Here is a 17,938-nt window from a genome sequence, read left to right on the forward strand (position 1 = left end):
CAGACACACAGAGAGAAGTCAAGAATGTGATTTTGAAGGTAATGAGCTGTTCACAGTAAAGGTTTCTGGGCCTGAATTGGGCTTCCAAACAGGCTTCTCTAGTTAAGCCTTGAGAGGTTGGGGTTTGCTCAGGGACACTTGGCCAGTCTGTCTTAGAGGTGAGACTTGACTCTAGGTCTTCATTATGTAGTACATAGAGACAGGCGCCATATCCCCTATGAAATTGATTGAATTCATTCATTTGACAGATTTTTGTTATATGCCTTTATATCCTTGTATATCTTTAGGCAAAACACTAGAATATTCGTGTATTGAACTTTAAATGATACTGAAACATTGAGGTTTGGGGGGAAGCAAAGAACAGGGAGGAAAAGAGACAGAGGTTTCAGTCCTGGTTCTGCCATTAACTTGGTTTGAAACTTTGAATAAATCATTTAACTACTCTGGGCTTTATTTTCTTCACTTGTAAATTATGGGGTTGGACTAGATCATAGACTTTCAGAGATGCGGGGGGATCTTAGAGCTCATCTTCCTTATTTTCCAGTTGAGAGAACTAAGTCTCAGAGAAGTTAAATAATTTGCCCACAGTTGCATGACCAGAAAGTGACAAGTTACAGCCGGGAAATCGAATTTAATTTTCCTGATTTTCCATGTTGCTGTCTTTCCATTAAGACCCTCTTTAATATGCTGCAATTTGAACGTCTTTGTGTAGCTAGCAAACATTTTCCCAACTTAGAAAAAAATCACTGAAAGTAAAAATATCTCAGAAAAAGAAAATGTTTGCTTAGCTAATATTTTGTTCTCCCTTGAGTGTGTGGCTCCTTGGTGTCTTAGCTCCTTGTAGCTTGTAAAGGTAATGACCAAATTCCGGGAGAAACTGGCAAAAAGGCCACGGGTCCCCAGAGAAAACATGACTTCAAGTCTTAGAGCTTTTTGCACAGGCTCTTTGGAAAAGTGACAAAGTTTTCGTTTCCATTTCCTCTTCTCCTGAAAACATAATCCTAGCTCAGGACCTCAACTAAGCCAGAACTCAGATCACTGAGTAAGCCCCTATGGAGGAGTATCGTATTTCAAAAACAGTTGCAGGCCCTGGTAAAGTCCTAGACTTTTACTATAATCAGATCAGATAAACTTGGATGTTGGTATTGTTTCAGAACTCCTTTTTTAACCACGGTTGTCTTGGAAACATTTGATTTCAATGAATATATGTTCCTTTATCTTCCAAAATCAAAATGCCAGCCTTAGGGATGGGCAAAACTAGAGGGTTCCAAAGATTGGTTTGCATATGCTTTCACAAAGCAAGGTAGGGTTATTCGTTTGTGGTTGCCTTTGGGGTTTTTGTTCTTCTTGTTCATTCCTAATATCTGAGTTATCAAAATTACAAAACCATATCCAACTGTGAGAAAATAATAGGAGTTTGGGGACTTCCAGGGGCCCCAAAACCACACCTACCTTGAAAGCCTCGTTCCCGCCAGAGGATCTGAGTTCTGACATCAGCATGACTGCGCTGAGCTGCCCTCAAATCCAGCGAACCAATAGATTTGAGTGATGCTAGCCAATGAGCTTTGTAGAAGTGGGAATCTCTTTCATTAACTTGAATACTCCCTGGGCTCCACTGAAGTCCCATACCAATACCTTGTTATAGCACAGTAGTAACTATAGGTCTTTGAATCTTATTCCAGAGCAGCACAATCTCTGGTAGGCTTGGCCAAGGTGGAAGGGTTTCAAGTATGTATGGTCTATTTTACAACAACTAGGCTAGTTAAGTTCAAAGAAGCTTGTCAAAAGGTTGACGACACAGTGCTGAATCTTTCAGACACAGCAAGTCCCAAACATATTTGGAGAGGAAGCAGTCTCCACACTCAGAGCTCAGTTAAGTATTTTTTTTAAAGTGAGGCAATTGGGGTCAAGCGACTTGCCCAGGGTCACACAGCTAGTAAGTGTTGAGTGTCTGAGGCTGGATTTGAACTCAGGTCCTCCTGACTCCAGGGCCAGTGCTTTATCCACTGCGCCACCTAGCTGTCCCTGCTCAGTTAAGTATTAAAATAAGGTTCTTGGAGAAGCAAATCTTGGTTAGAAAGAGCCATCAGCAGGCTGTTGTTTCTATGTTTTATGCCTCATATATTCTGAATATTTGTATGTGCATACAACATATATACATGTTTCTGGTGATAAAACAAAAAGATCTTTGAGGGTAGGGACCATTTATTTCTTGTCTTTGTAACCCTAGTGTGTAGCACACAGTCATCCTAAGAGAATCCAATGTTGACTTAAAGTAAGCATTTCTTGGGGGCAGCTAGGTGGCGCAGTGGATAAAGCACTGGCCCTGGATTGAGGAGGACCTGAGTTCAAATCCAGCCTCAGACACTTGACACTTACTAGCTGTGTGACCCTGGGCAAGTCCTCATTGCCCTGGAAAAAAACAAAAACAAAATTGTAAGTATTTCTTTCTTTCTAGGAAAGGAAGATTAAAAGCTCTTACTCAGGGATGCTTTTCACAGTAGGTATACGGGCTAGAAAGTTAAAGCTTGGTATGACAGGATATGGACAAAAAAATTTCACTACATGTATTAATTCGTTTAAAAATGCCAAAATTAAGAAGAAACAGTTTGACCACAGATAGGTTTCGATTCGTATGAACAATAACTTCCCTGAAGTAGTCGTTTATAGAGGCAGCTAAGTGAAGACCTGAGTTCAAATCCAGCCTGAGACGTTTATTAGCTCTGTGACCCTGGGCAAGTCATTTAACCTGTGTGCCTCAAGTTTCCTCATTTGTAAAATGGGGATAATAATAGCACCTACCTCCAAGCTTGTTGTGAGGATCAAATGAGATAATAATTGTAAAGTGCTTAGCACCATGCCTGGCATATAGTAAACACTATATAAATGTTAGCTGTTACTATTATTATCATTATTATTTGAATTTGCTCTATAATTATGAAAAACATGATAATTGATTCCATTCCAATGGAAATATGTAGTATGAGTTAGAATAATGTGATGCTTCAGGGGTTTCGTTATTCATATTAATGGACCTGGCTGTTATTAATGCTTTTAGTTAGATTTAGAGTAGCCTAGAGAAACCTTTAACAGAAATTATGTCCTTTCCTATATAGATGCTGATGCTGAGATCGCAGGAGCTCCCGCTTCCCCCTTGGATGTGGTCTGCTTAGATGCCAACAAAGATTATGTCATCATCTCTTGGAAACAGCCTGCTGTGGATGGAGGGAGCCCAATCCTGGGCTATTTCATTGACAAGTAAGTCAGTGTTCAGTGTGAAGTCATTTATTTATAGCTTTTTGAAGGACTCGAGGAGTCAGGAAGACTCACATTTAATTGGTTAAATTAATTACCATCTGCATGTGAAGCAATTTTATTTAACTACCTCTTGGTCATGTCAACAGCCAGTGTCAAGCTTTCTAAAGACAGACTTTGACTGATTCCCAATTCAAGTTACTTCAATACTTGAATACAAAGGGTTTGGGGTTTTTTTGGTGAGACAATTGGGGTTAAGTGACTTGCCCAGAGTCACACAGCTAGTAAGTGTTAGTATCTGAGGCTGGATTTGAACTCAGGTCCTCCTGACTCCAGGGCTGGTGCTCTATCCACTGGGCCACCTAGCTGCCCCGAATACAAAGGTGTTTAACCTAAAGTTGATAATGATGATAACTAATGGTTTTATAATGATTTAAGGTTTACATATGTTAACATATTTGAGCTCAGTGAGGTTGGTGCTATTATTACTCCTGTTTTATAGATGAAGAAACAGAGGCACAGAGAGGTTAAGTGACTTGTCATAGGTCACATAGCAATAACAACAACAGTATTTATATAGTTCTTTAAGAGCTTTTAAGGTTTGTAAAGCAATTTATGAATTTTATCTCATTTTATCTTCACAACAGCCCTGGGAGGTAGGTACTATTATTATCCTTGTTTTAAAGATGAAGAAACTGAGGCAGACAAAAGTCAAGTGACTTTCACAAGGCAGCATAGTTAGTAAGTATCTAAGGCTGGGTCTGTACTCACATCATCCTGTCTCCAGGCCCAGTCACCTTGTTAGAGATCACCTAAGGTAGGATTTAAAGTGAGGTCTTCCTGACTCTAGGTACTATACCACCAAGCTGCCATGGTCTATAGATAGATCTCAAAGGGATCCATGAATTCAGATGGGAAATAGATACACATACATCTCATGTATATGCACAGGGGGCAGCCAGGTGGTGCAGTGGATAAAGCACTGGCCCTGGATTCAGGAGGCCCTGAGTTCAAATTTGGCCTCAGACACTTGATGGTTACTAGCTGCGTGACCCTGGGCAAGTCACTTGACCCTCATTGCCCTGCAAAAAAAATTTTTTTAATCATGTATATGCACATATATGCACAGACATATCTTTATTGTCACAAATCACTAACTGAAATATAGCATTTCTTTCAATTATGAATTTAAAAAATTATTCTGGGACGGTCTGTAGATTTCACCAGACTGCCAAAGAGTCTCATGACACAAAAAGAGGTCAAGACCCAGATCACGACTCTCTCAAAGAGTGCCAATCACAAACCATCTATAAGTTTTCATCCTATGTCACCTTTATTGATATCCTCCCACAAATCCTCCGGAAACAATCCATTCAGCATACTGGAGGCATTCTTTGAGGCCTTTAAAAACAACAACAACAACAGCAGCAGCAACAACATTCTATGGGCTCCAGTATAACACCCAGACTCTCCATTATTCGCTTTTTTTCTTTCCTTTCTTTTTTTTTGGTGAGGCAATTGGGGTTAAGTGACTTGTCCAGGGTCACACAGCTAGTAAGTGTCAAGCGTCTGAGGCCAGATTTGAACTCAGGTCCTTCTGAATCCAGGGCCAGTGGTCTATCCACTGCGCCACCTAGCTGCCCCTATTATTCACTCTTACCACATGACCAGCTTGTCTTCTTTTTCTGGTCAGACATTTCTTGGATGTTATATTTTATGCCAAGCCATTACTGATAATAAAGTGCTAATTCACATCCACCATGGGTCTCTCTAGCGCCCTTCAAGTGAGTCTCAATTTTGATGCTTTGAATATCGTAGTCCTCTGTGTTTCATATACATATTACATTGTCAGGATTATACTGATGTCAGAAGGATGGGATTTTGTTTCAGGAAGCAGCTTGAAATCATTGAATGAGCTATGTACTTTTCCAAATGAAATCCAAAAGACTTTTTCCCTCCAATTCTGGATGCAGCTGATTGTCTCCCTGTAGTGCATGTCTAAGACATATATATGGATAAATAATTATATACTGATATATATAGTATTGATATACCAATTATAACATTAACATTATAGTATAGTATAATATGATATCCAATAAGTATAATATAACATTAATTATAATATTAATATACACACACATATATGTATGTACACTGATAAATCACTTGACCCCAATCACATATCATCATCTGGACATGTTATTTGGCAAGCATTCTATGAATCTGTACATTTACTTGAGGTCACTTTGAAAATTAAATCTCTGGATTGGGTGTGTGGCTTTGGGATGGTACTAACCTCTCTGTATCTCAGTTTAATAACACATAAATCTATATTCATATTATATGTGCAGTTTAAATATAATTACTATGTAGTTGCTAAGAAAACCCTATACATGATGCAATATGTGGGATTAATTTGACCCAAGGGAAGAAAGATGTTAGTATTAAACTGCTACTATCTAAAATGCTTAGATACCTTTATTAATAACTGTGATTTTGCAGGGCAAGTGAAGACCTGAGAAAATGATCTAATTAATTTGATTCATGTAGATAGCAGAACTGGATTCTTAGAACTAGCAAGATTGTTTTTCTCTCATTTTGCAATTTTTAAAGCCAGAATTATTAAGGCATTTTTCACCAAAAATGTATAAAATATGTCATGGTTTGTGCCAAGGAAATAAAATACTGTCTTAATATCCAAAAAGTTCTGCTGTCACTAAAAACCTCTGGCCATATGTACAATCCAGGGTAATGTTAAGTATCCTAAACAATGAAGTTAGTTAAGAGTCTCTCATATACAGCAGAGACTGTGCATTAGCAACCTTTGGCCTGACTTCATCTGTAATGGCCAATTTTTATCTTAGTGAATTGGGAACATTGAGTACATATTGTACTCCTGTGACATTAGTCACAGCATCTTCTTGGCCTTCACAACTATGTCTACCCAGGAATTCCCTTCTACTCATTACCCCCAGTCTCTGGGCCTCTCCTTACTGCTAGAGCCTGGTTTTATAGCTGATGATCTTTTGGTGATAAGAGGGTTCTCTTTCCTTTTCCACTCAGGGAAGAGCACGAGGAAATGATTATAGGGACTGTAGCAGAATCTTGGCTGTCCCTGAGGAGGGATGACCCACCCCACTATGCCTATTGAGAGATTGAGAGCATGCTCACACCTGATATGGGGTGACTAAGAACTTTTCCTTCTCTCCCCTCCCCACTTTTCTTTCCCTTCTCTGGGAGCCCCACTTGGTGCTTTTATATACCAGGTCTTGGCTCCAATAGCATGTGATAGACTGGTTCCTTAAGCAGGTAGGGAAGCTGTTTGACTACTGTGCCTTGTGAAGTATAAAGGGACAGAAGAGGCATGATGGTCAGAAGCTTCACCTCAGTTCTTGATGCCCTGTGGAAAATGTCTTCCTGATCTAGCTCACTGCTGAGTTGATTCTGGAGACACAGAGAAATATACTTTAAAATCAATCCATTAATCTTTTACTAATAAAGTTGGCTTTAATGGCTGAGTTGATCATTAATTTATGAAATTATGAAATGGGGGCAGGCACACCCAGTTATTTGGGTACTCTGGGAAAAACCATGATTGGTAGCAGGAAAAGGGGAGACAATCACACTTTAAACATGAAGAGTATAGAAACTAGCCATGAAAGGGTTAAAGAGGCAAATGGTAGGACAAGGGGTTGGGAAGGTGGGGAAAAGTAGGCAGTGTGAGGAAAAAGATGAGGAAGGGGAGAGGCAGAGAATACCACTCACATAACCATGGACTAGAATTAATAGCACTAGGCAGCATGGACCCAATGGAAATGGAAGAGTCTTCTTGGAAAAAGGCTTTTAAGGTGTCACTTTTATAGGGTTTTGAGGGGGACCGACTAACTTTTTTGGGGGAGCAGGACAGTAGGGTTAAGTGACTTGCCCAGGGTCACACAGCTAGTAAGTGTTAAGTGTCTGAGGCCGGATTTGAACTCAGGTACTCCTGACTCCAGGGCCGGTGCTTTATCCATGGCACCACCTAGCTGCCCCCAAACAGACTAACTTTTATTTTTGCTAACTTGGGGTTAGTTCATTTGTTGTTGTTCAGTCATTTCAGTCACATCTGACTCTTCGTGACTCTATTTGGGATTTTCTTGACAAAGATACTGGAGTGGTTTGTCATTTCTTTCTACTGCTCATCTCCCATATCCAAATCATTTTGAAGTTATCAGTAAAATTTCAAAGTTATCTCAACATTATCAGCACCTTCTTGATGTTTTGCTGGTCTGGAGCTGTGGCAGTCTGGAATTTGTATGGAAATTCCATATTATAGACCCAAGCACTTAGATGGCTTCTGCTGATTTAGTCCATGTTACCAGAATGTGAATCTTGGTTAATATATGATATAATTTGTAAATTATACTCTGATCTTTGGGACAGTTTCTGACTTCCAGGTTACCCTTTATAATCTTTTCTGCTATTGCCACTCTATACTGGCTATTCACAAACTTACTAAACTGACTCTCTTACTGTATTTTAACCCCCAAGGCTAAATTAATAGGTTAGCCTAGTTTTAGCCTGCCTTAGAATAAGTATCACAGGAGCTAAAACTGGAAGCGATCACAGATGACATCTAATCCTTCCCCCTTATAGGCAGGCAGCTAGGTGGCACAGTGGTTCGAGTGCTGGGCCTGGAGTCAGGAAGATTTCCTGAGTTCATATCCGGGTTCAGATACTTATTGGCTTTGTGACCCCAGACAAGTCACTTACCCCTGTTTTCCTCAGTTTCCTCACCTGTAAAATAAGTTGGAGAAAGAAATGGCTAAACCACTCCAGTATTTTTGCCAAACACCAAATGAGATCATGGAGAGTTGGACATGACTGAAAAACAACTAAACAATAACAATCCTCCTCCCTTATATTACAGATGAGAAAACTAAGGGCCAGGGAAGTTAAATTACTTACTTAGGGTCACATAGCCAAGATTCAAACCTAGAAACTCAGACTCCAAATTCAGTCATCTTGTCACTACTCCATTGTGGCTTAGACTTTGTCATTGCCACTCAAACTCCAACGCCACAGATTGGATGACAGTAGATAAGAAAAGCCCCCTCATTTCCTTGGTTTTCCCAGTTCTTTTACTAAGCTACAAGACTATGTGAAATGACAGCAAAGATGATCTAAGCCCTCCCTACCCACCCACCCACCCACACCCCATGGCCTCTTGAAACTACAGATTAGTTATTAATCACCACTTTACTTCCTGGGCTTTTATTGTCTTCATTCCCCACTAGTGATCCAGATCTCAGTTATAGGTGGCAGGGAAATTGTGTTGCACAGCAAACATCCATCAAGATATCTGATGGTTTGGGCCAAATATTGAATGAAGTTTAACCCTCTGCAGTTTAAAGGCCTTTGTAAAAACTGTGTGAGAGTTTCTAAAGGAAGACAGAATGAGAGGTGGTGCCCATTGGACTCGTTTCCTTTTGGAACTCCTAGGAATATTGAGAAAAATGTTCTGTGTCTGAACAAATACCACCCAAGTCTCTATGGAAGCAGTTTGGTATAATGGAGAGAGCACCAGACTTGGAATCTAGAAGATCTGGGTTTGGATTCTGACTCAGCCACTTACTAACTGTGACTTGAGCAAATTGTTCAGTGTCTTTCAGCTCCAGTTTCCCTACATATAAAATGAGCATGATAAATAGTAGCACCTACCTCATGAATTGTTATGACATTCAAATGAGATAATGTATGTCGAGCATTTTACAAATCTTAAAGCACCATACAAATGTGAGTCAAATAAAAAATTTGGTCATATAGCTGTTAGGTCTGGCCTCGGATACTTACTAGTTGTGTGACCTGGGGCAAGTCACTTCAACCTGTTTGCCTGAATTTCCTCATCTGTAAAATGAGCTGGAGAAGGAAATGACAAACCACTCCAGTATCTCTGCCAGGTAAGCCCCAAATGGGCTCACAAAGAGTGAGACACAACAGAATGACTGAACAACAGAAGCTATTACATGTGTATTGGAAATGTTTTGTCTGACTACTGTTCCCAGAGAAGTAACACTGAATAACTGTTAGTACATACTTAACATACTTAAATGTGATGTTGAATAACCTGTTATTCAGTCAAAATTGTGAAGTAGGTTTATTTTCTGTTTGGTTCCCTGGCCTTCCTTTTCCTTAGACTTTCCTACATTTCACTAGCTCTTCTATTTCCAGGTACCCAGAGAAAGACAGTGCCTGTAAAATTAAAGAAAGTTTTTTTTTGTTTGTTTGGTTGGTTTTTTTGTGAGGCAATTGGGGTTAAATGACTTGCCTAGGGTCACACAGCTAGTAAGTGTTAAGTGTCTGAGGCCGGATTTGAACTCAGGTCCTCCTGACTCCAGGGCCAGTGCTTTATCCACTGCGCCATCTAGCTGCCCCTATACTATTCTTTTTTTCTCCAGAGAAATACCATTTGATCATTTCAAGCTCAGTAAGGTATTGGGGACTCAACATATTTATCTGCCTTTAAAGAAGGCCAGCAAAGGACAACGGTTAGCATAAAAGAATAAATACTACTAGTACAATTTAAAGTATCATGATGGTGGAGAGTTATGGGATTTAGAACTGGAAGGGACATTAGAAATCTACTAGTCTAACCCTCTCATTTTATAAATATGGAAAACGAAGCCCAGAGAAGTTCAAATGATTTTGCCCAAAAGTCATTGGTCATGCCCACAATAAGGGAGTTCAACTCAGATCCCCTGATTCCAATTCTCATCCTCCAATAAGCATTTATTAAGCCTGGTTACGAGCCAGGCATTGTGCTAAGTGCTGTGGATACAAAGAAAGGCAAAAGACAGTCTCTGCCCTTTAGGAGCTGACCATCCAGCGAGGGAGAGAGCATGCAAACAACTATGTCCAAACAAGCTACATATAAGATAGACTAGAGATAATCAGTAGAAGGAAGTCACTTGAATTTAGAGGGATAAGGAAAAGCTCCCTATGAAAAGTAGGAGTTTAGCTGGGATTTGAAAGGAGTTAGTGGACCTGCCCCAGCAGCTGGTGGTGCTGCCCCTGCTGGAGATGCTGCTCCTGCTAGCACAGCTGCCGCAGCTGAGGAGAAAAAAAAAGAGGAAGCAAAAAAAAGAAGAATCTGAGAAGTCTGATGATGACTTGAGCTTTGATCTGTTTTTTGAAACATTAAATAAAAGGCTTAACTAAAAAAAAGAAAGAAAGAAAGAAGCCAGGGAAGGCAGAAGGCAAGGATGAGGGAAGTATTCCAGGCATAGGGGGCAGCCAGAGACAATGCCCTGAGTCAGGAGATGGAGTGTCTCATTACAGAAACGGTAAGGAGTCTGGCGTGACTGGATCTAAGCGTACTTGGGGATGTTAGTGGGGCAGGGTATATAATAAGGGTGGAAAAGTGGATGGGTCCAGGTTATGAAAGGCTTTAGTGCCTTTTCCACTCATCTTCACTTCCTTTGTTCTGCTTTACTCTTCTCAGATGCTCTGGGTAAGCCAATGCCGGAGCCCCCCTGGAGCTCTATATAGTCACGTTCCCCTCCTTTGCTCCCCAACCCTCTCCCACACAGGTGTCTCAACCTTGCTCCGTCCGCCCCAGCCTCCCAAATCATAACATGCAGGTAGCGCAGAATCACAGGTCTGCTGTGAAGGAGTTCAAAGGAGGTTGGAATGTACACGGAATAGACTCAAATTTCCTTCTCCTGGTTAAAGAAGTGACAGCACAGCTGGAAGGCCGCAATGGCAACAGTCACAAGATTCCTGACCTCTCCTTTCATTTGGATTGTATGGGCCGATGATGATGTTAGGTGCGGCTACTGGCCAGGTCGCTAGAGATCGAGCCTCTGATTGCTGGCAGCTATGTGCAGCTGGGCTTCCACTCCCATTTTCTGTTGATACTGCCCTTCTAATCCTTGCTCTTTTTCCTTCAGATGCGAGGTAGGCACAGACATCTGGTCCCAGTGCAATGACACACCCGTCAAATTTGCTCGCTTCCCTGTCACTGGATTAATCGAAGGTCGTTCTTACATATTTCGTGTCCGAGCTATGAACAAAACTGGAATAAGCATCCCGTCCCGGGTATCCGAGCCCGTGGCAGCACTAGACCCCGTAGACAGAGCCAGGCTTAAAAGTAAGCATCTTTAAACATCTTCCCTTAACAAACTAAAGCACCTACAAGAGGTTGTATTTGTGTTCATTCCCCTACACATCCACTAGAGGGAGGAGTAAGAAATCTTTTCCAGACAAATTCACCTGCAAGAAATCTTGCAGTTAACTTCCCGTTCTTTTGAGATTTGGCTTTGTTTGCATTCAAAAGTTTTACTTTGTTAACTTTGCTGCAAAGATAAGGGCCTAGGAACTTTTTTAAATGATCATACTAGCACATTCCAAAAATGAATGTTGGTTCGTTTGGTGGTGGTGTTGCTGTTTTTAACAGAGAAATTCTTTACCTAAAGGAGCCCCTTTGAAGCAAAAGTCCCATCCATAGCACATCCCAATTTCCAAGCAAAACAATTTTACAAATTAGACTGGAGGCCCTTTGGCCTTAGGTATCAAAAACATTTCTATTGTTTATGTACTAAACGTTAATATTAAATAAAGCCTTGATGTTGTTTGTCTTTCATTCCTGGAGAGGACCAAGAAAAGGGAGGGGGGAGGAGGAAGAGATGTCATGACTTGTAATGAATCGGATTTAAGTGAGGAAGGGTTGTGCAAGGTCACCAGCCTCACTCTCTCCTCCAGAGCCATCTGGGTCCAGTGGCAAGATATAGATCAGGATGACTGGAGATGTCCCTGGATGTTTAAGGCAATTGAGGTTAAGTGACTTGCCCAGGGTCACACAGCTAATAAGTATCTGAGAACAGATTTGAACTCAGGTCCTCCCAACTTTAAGGGCCAGTGCTCTATCCACTGCATCATCTAGCACTTAATTCCAGGATTTGTCTGAAAAGAGCACACCTAGCCTCCAGAGGATGAGTAGACACTGATCATAATAATAATAACAATAACAATGGGGGAGCATTTATATAGAATACTGGGGAGATAAGATATTGTTATCTCCATTTTATAGGATCTTTTTTTTTTACAGGGCAATGGGGGTTAAGTGACTTGCCCAAGGTCACACAGCTAGTATGTGTCAAGTGTCTGAGGTCGGATTTGAATTCACGTCCTCCTGAATCCAGGGACAGTGCTTTATCTACTGTGCCACCTAGCTGCCCCTTATCTCCATTTTATAAATGAAGAAATTAAGGCAGACAGAAGTAGTGATTTGCCCAGGGTCACACAGCTAGTAAATGTCTGAACCCAGATATCAATTCAGCTTTTCCTGATTCTAGGTCCAGCTCTCTATCCACTATGCCACCTAGCTCCTATATATATTTACATATATATATATATATATACACACACATACATATGGATATATAAAACACAAGGGCAACATTATTGGAAATCATCCATTTGGCTATTAATTTGAGCTCAAATATAACTGTTCCTCCCAGACGAATCCCCTACGAGGCAAGTGAGGTATCTTAAATAACCTTCAATTTCCTTTCCTTTACAAACATAAGGCTTTCACATAGAAGAGACCCAGTGAACTTTTTGTGGAATGACTGAACTAGTCACAATTTGGAGGTGGAGGGTGGGGAAGGGAAATCAATCTAACAATTCTTTAACCAGATTGACCAAATGAGTCACCCACAAAGTAAAAATAGTTGAGCTGAATGTGCAATGGCAGCAAGTTTTCATTATAGTTTCTAATTTTCAGTTTTTGCTTCTTTTAGGTCAACCTTCTGCACCCTGGACTGGACAGATCATTGTCACTGAAGAGGAACCTGCAGGTAAAGGTCATGATTTCCAAAGGTTTACAGCAATAAATGAAGATATGAGTTGTTTTTGTTGGTTTTATTTTGTGTTTTTTGAGGCAATAGGGGTTAAATAACTTGCCCAGGATCATACCACTGGTAAGTGTCTGAGGATGGATTTAAACTCGAGTCCTCCTGATCCCAGGGCCAGAGCTTTATCCAAAATTAAGATGTTTTTGTAGGCATAGGATCATTGATTTAGAGCTAGAAGGTACTCAGAAACAATCTAGTCTTTATTTTACAGATGAAGAAATTGAGGCTCAAGAAATTGAAGTAAATTAATTGCCTAAGATTATAAAGTTAGTAAGCACCAGAGGCTCAATTTGAATGCAGGTCTAGAGTCAGCAATCTTTTCGCAATGCCATACTGGTTCCCAAATTCAACATGTCTCAGATGGGACTCATTTTTCCTTCTAAATCCATCCTTACTCTCTGGATTCCTTCATGTCTCAGCAGAAGTCCCACTTTCTACAAAAAGCCTTTCCCAATCCTCTTTACTTTATTTTATTTGTGTGTGTGTGTGTGTGTGTGTGTGTGTGTATGACAATCAGGGTTAAGTGACTTGCCCCAAGGTCACACAGCTAGTAAGTGTCAAGTGTCTGAGGCTGGATTTGAACTCAGGTCCTCCTGAATCCAGGGCTGGTGCTTTATCTACTGCACCACCTAGCTGCCCCTCCCAGTCCTCTTTAACTTAGTGCCTTCTCTCTGAAACTACACCCCCATTTATCATCATAGCATATCGTATCATATCAAATTATATCAATCAGTATTATTTGTATATAGTTGTTTGCATGTTGTCTTTCCCATTAGACTATGAGTTCATTGAGATGATAGGCACTTAATAAATGCTAGTTGACTAATTGACTGATTCCAAACTTCCCCTTTTGCTGACAGTCATCCTTCCAGTCACACAGATTCACATCCATGGAGTTACCCTGGACTCTTCCTTCCCCCTCAAACCTCATAGCCAATCAGTTGCTAAACCTTGGTGATGCTACTTCCATAGCATCTCTGTCCAATAACCCCCTTTGCTCCATACACATTGCTTTAGTCATAGTTCAGGTTCTCATTACCTGGGCTGGAGCAGTAAACCTTCTAATTTCTTTCCCTTTCTAATGCATCTTCCATACAGTTGCTGAATTGATATAAAAACCAGATCTGCCTATATTACTCCCCACTGAAAAATCTCTATGACCTCTAGAAGAAAATGCATTCTTTGGTAGAAGCATCTAAAGCCTTTTGCCATCTGGCTCCTTCCTACTTTTCCAATTTTATTTCATGTTACTCTGTTTCCCCTTCTCTGTTCTAGTAAAACTGACCTGATTACTGTCCCCTGTGCTTAACATCTCTTTTCCTATGACTGTGCTTTTACTGAATACTCTCCCTTCTTACTATGGGGCCATCTTCAGTCATTCAGGTCTATATTTTGTCACTGGACCCAGATGGCTCTGTAGAAGAGAGTGAGGCTGGTGACTTTGCATAGCGCTGCCTCACTTAAATCCAATTCACGTTCAAGTCATGACATCTTCTTCCTCAAGAATGAAGGACAGACAACAACAGCATAGTCTTAATCAGTGAATGGGCATTGCCTCAGACAAAATGAATCCTGGGAAAGACCTTAGCTTAAAAAGACCAAGGTTCCTCATTGCATCGGGGCCATTTCCAGTCATCCTGATCTATATATTGCCACTGGACCCAGTTGGCTCTGGATGACTGGTGACTTTGCATAGCCCTCCCTCATTTAAATCCAATTCACTTGCAAGTCGTGACATCTCCTTTCTGATGTTGTTGGTCCTCTTCCAGAATGAACAACAACAACAACCCTTCTTACCTCTGCCTTAGCGAATCCCTAGCTTCTTTCAAAGTACAGCTCAGGGGCTTCCTGCCATAGGAAGTTTTCCCTGATTTCCATAGTGATTAACACTGTCTCCTTCTTGACATTACTTTGTGTATACATTATATTTACTTGTATACAAGTTGTTTTGCCTCTGGAGCACAGGAGCTCCTTAAGGAAAGAGACACATGTTGTTTTATGTCTTGTTTGGTATTAATTTTGTTGTTGTTTGTCCTTTGTTCTCAAAGAGGACCACGACATCAGGGTGATGTCATTACTTGCACTGAACTGGACTTAAGTGAGGAAGGGCTGTGCAAGGTCACCACACTCACTCTTTCCTCCAGAGCCATTTGAGTCCAGTGATAAGCTATATATCAGGAGGACTGGCCCTGGAAGTTTAAGGCAATTGGAGTTAAATGACCTGCCCAGGGTCACACAGCTACTAAGTGTCCGAGGTGAGATTTGAACTCAGGTCTTCCTGACTTCAGGGACAGTGCTCTATCCACTAATAATGAGAAGTCCACGGGACAAAGTCATCTCTATTTTTTTATCCATGAAGAAGTCTTAAATTATCTATTGATCATAATATATCTAGTACATTAAGGTTTACAAGGTGCTTTAAAAATATTATCTCACTTTATCCTCACAATAATCCTGGAATATAGGTCCTATTTTCATTCTCATTTTACAGAGGCAGACAGAGGTTAAGTGACTTACCCAGGTCACACAACTAGTAAGTGCATGAGTCTAGATTTGAACTCAGGTCTTCCTAACTCCAGGTCCAGAATTCTATCCACTGTACCACCATGCTACCTATCTATCTAGAGCCTTGTTTGAAGAAAGTCTTTAAAGCTACATTCTAGTCCACCAAATCACATGTTTTGTAGTCGTCAACAACAACAACAAATTAAGCACAACGGGATCACATATTTGCTCCATTTTTCAGTCAGTGGTGGGACCACAAAGATGTAGTCTTCTATGGAATATCAGTTATAAATGTTAGTCTAGGGGGCAGCTAGGTGGCACAGTGGATAGAGTACCAGCCCTGGATTCAGGAGTACCTGAGTTCAAATCCGACCTCAGACATTTAACACTTATTAGCTGTGTGACCCTGGGTGAGTCACTTAACCAATTGCCTCACTAAAATATATTTATATATAATGTTAGTCTATTCCTTTCTCATGTTTTCATCCAGGGTACTTTCAATACATACACATATAGGTATATATGGTATATCTATATATCATCTTCACAAAGGTTTTGTAGATATGAGAAAATCAACATATGTATCAAAATTATTTAACTTATGTCTTATCTTCTTCATTCCCCCATTTGGGTAGAAATAACAACTGTATTTTTTTTTTCAGTTATTTATTATCTTCCCTCCTTCAGAAATCCTGAGAATTAGTAACATTTCAGAGCCCTCATAATTATGTCACCTCTATTTCCTCTTCTGTATAATCTAGTGTACTAGTCTGTTTTCATTGTCCTTAGAGCAATTTCTGCTTCTTTGTATAGTACATTGGGAGATAATGAGATGTATTAGTCCCAGTGTGGGCGCTTCACTGTCATTGATGCAGCAAATAACTTGTTAAAGAAATGATGAGATCTTTCCCATTTTTTCCCCTATTTGTTGTCTTTCCAGTTTTATCTTTGAATGTTTTTGGGATAATCTGGACCAATTAGATCAACTTCATACAAGTTTTCTGTAAATTCTTTTTTTATCCTATAAAATTTTCCATTATTTGATGAGGTGATATGGCTCATAATCTTTCACCATCCTTTTCTGTAAGGTTTTTCAAATAAGTATGCATTCTAAGTCATTGTTGCTGGTGATTTTGGTCTTTGTTCTAATAAGTTTGTGGTTTAACTGTATACAGATGGCTGATTCATAAATGACTTTCATGTAGGTAATCAGTCATTTCCTGTCCATTACAATATGGTCAATTTCATATTTTGTGATATTTTCTGGCAATCTCTGGTTCTATTGGAAGAAAGTATTCATACTATCCAGCCATGAGACTTCTGAGTAATTTACAAGCCTTTGACCTCATTCTTTCTCAAACCTGAGCCATATTTTCCACTGTGAAACTGTAACAGTTTCAACCTGACAGTCAAACTATCAGTGCCAAAACATGGGAAATGCAAAAGACAAAAATATCAACCTTCATGATCACCAAAGTATAACCAAAATAAAACAGTTGCCACAGCAAGGTGACTTAAAGAGTCCAGAAATCTCATTAAGCCAGCAATCACTCGATCTCTGCAAAGTAGAGAGAATGACAGCCAAAGACAACACCCATTTTAGAATACAAACTTATTCATAAAGCACTACAGGAGATTCTGAAAGATTATGAGATTATTGTCTTCTGAAACAGCAAAAGGGGGGAGGGGAATCTTAGGAAACTAACTGTGAGACTCAAATGAATCACATGATCCCAAGAGCATTTATAGATGAAACTAGTGGGAGAATAACAAATGGATGGAAAGTGGGGGGAAATTGACAATATTTCTCTAACATTCTATTTTCATCATCAGTGATAGAGGAACTACCTCATTTTGACTCTAACATCTCAATATACAATGCACCACATGAAAAATGAAAAACGGCACTTAGGAAGACAAAGTTGGGACCAGACCAAGTAACAAAAGGAAATCCATTAGGTATCACCTTACAAGATATCTCACATCCCAAAGAAATATTTTTAAAAATCACTGATGCTATTGACTAAAAAAATGGAGAGAACATCAATAACTCCCACCCCATATGCCTGCTTTCTCATTTTTATAAAATCTTTATATGGATGCATTATACACATATTAAGTATGCTCAATGAAAGCGAGAAGGAATGTTCAGGGTTTTGCATATGATTCTCCCTAAAAAACAACATCTTTATAGTTGCATGATTGAAGGTTACAGAGAATATAACATTCCCCTGTGTTAATTGTTTGTTGACTATTTTAGGCAGTTGAATAAGATGAAGTCT

The 17,938-nt window shown here is 40.0% G+C and overlaps 1 protein-coding gene across 1 annotated transcript in view; it reads left to right on the plus strand.

The window, feature by feature from the left end:
• The window catches only part of MYOM1 (myomesin 1), a 188,538-nt gene that overhangs the window by 68,396 nt on the left and 102,204 nt on the right, over positions 1 to 17,938 (plus strand). The window contains 3 exon segments of the mRNA XM_043976239.1: positions 3,117 to 3,258; positions 11,187 to 11,386; positions 13,038 to 13,094. Of these exon segments, the coding sequence (XP_043832174.1) occupies positions 3,117 to 3,258; positions 11,187 to 11,386; positions 13,038 to 13,094 (399 nt within the window).

Source organism: Dromiciops gliroides, chromosome 1 (genome assembly GCF_019393635.1).
Source record: "Dromiciops gliroides isolate mDroGli1 chromosome 1, mDroGli1.pri, whole genome shotgun sequence".
In the NCBI taxonomy this organism is placed as follows: domain Eukaryota; kingdom Metazoa; phylum Chordata; class Mammalia; order Microbiotheria; family Microbiotheriidae; genus Dromiciops; species Dromiciops gliroides.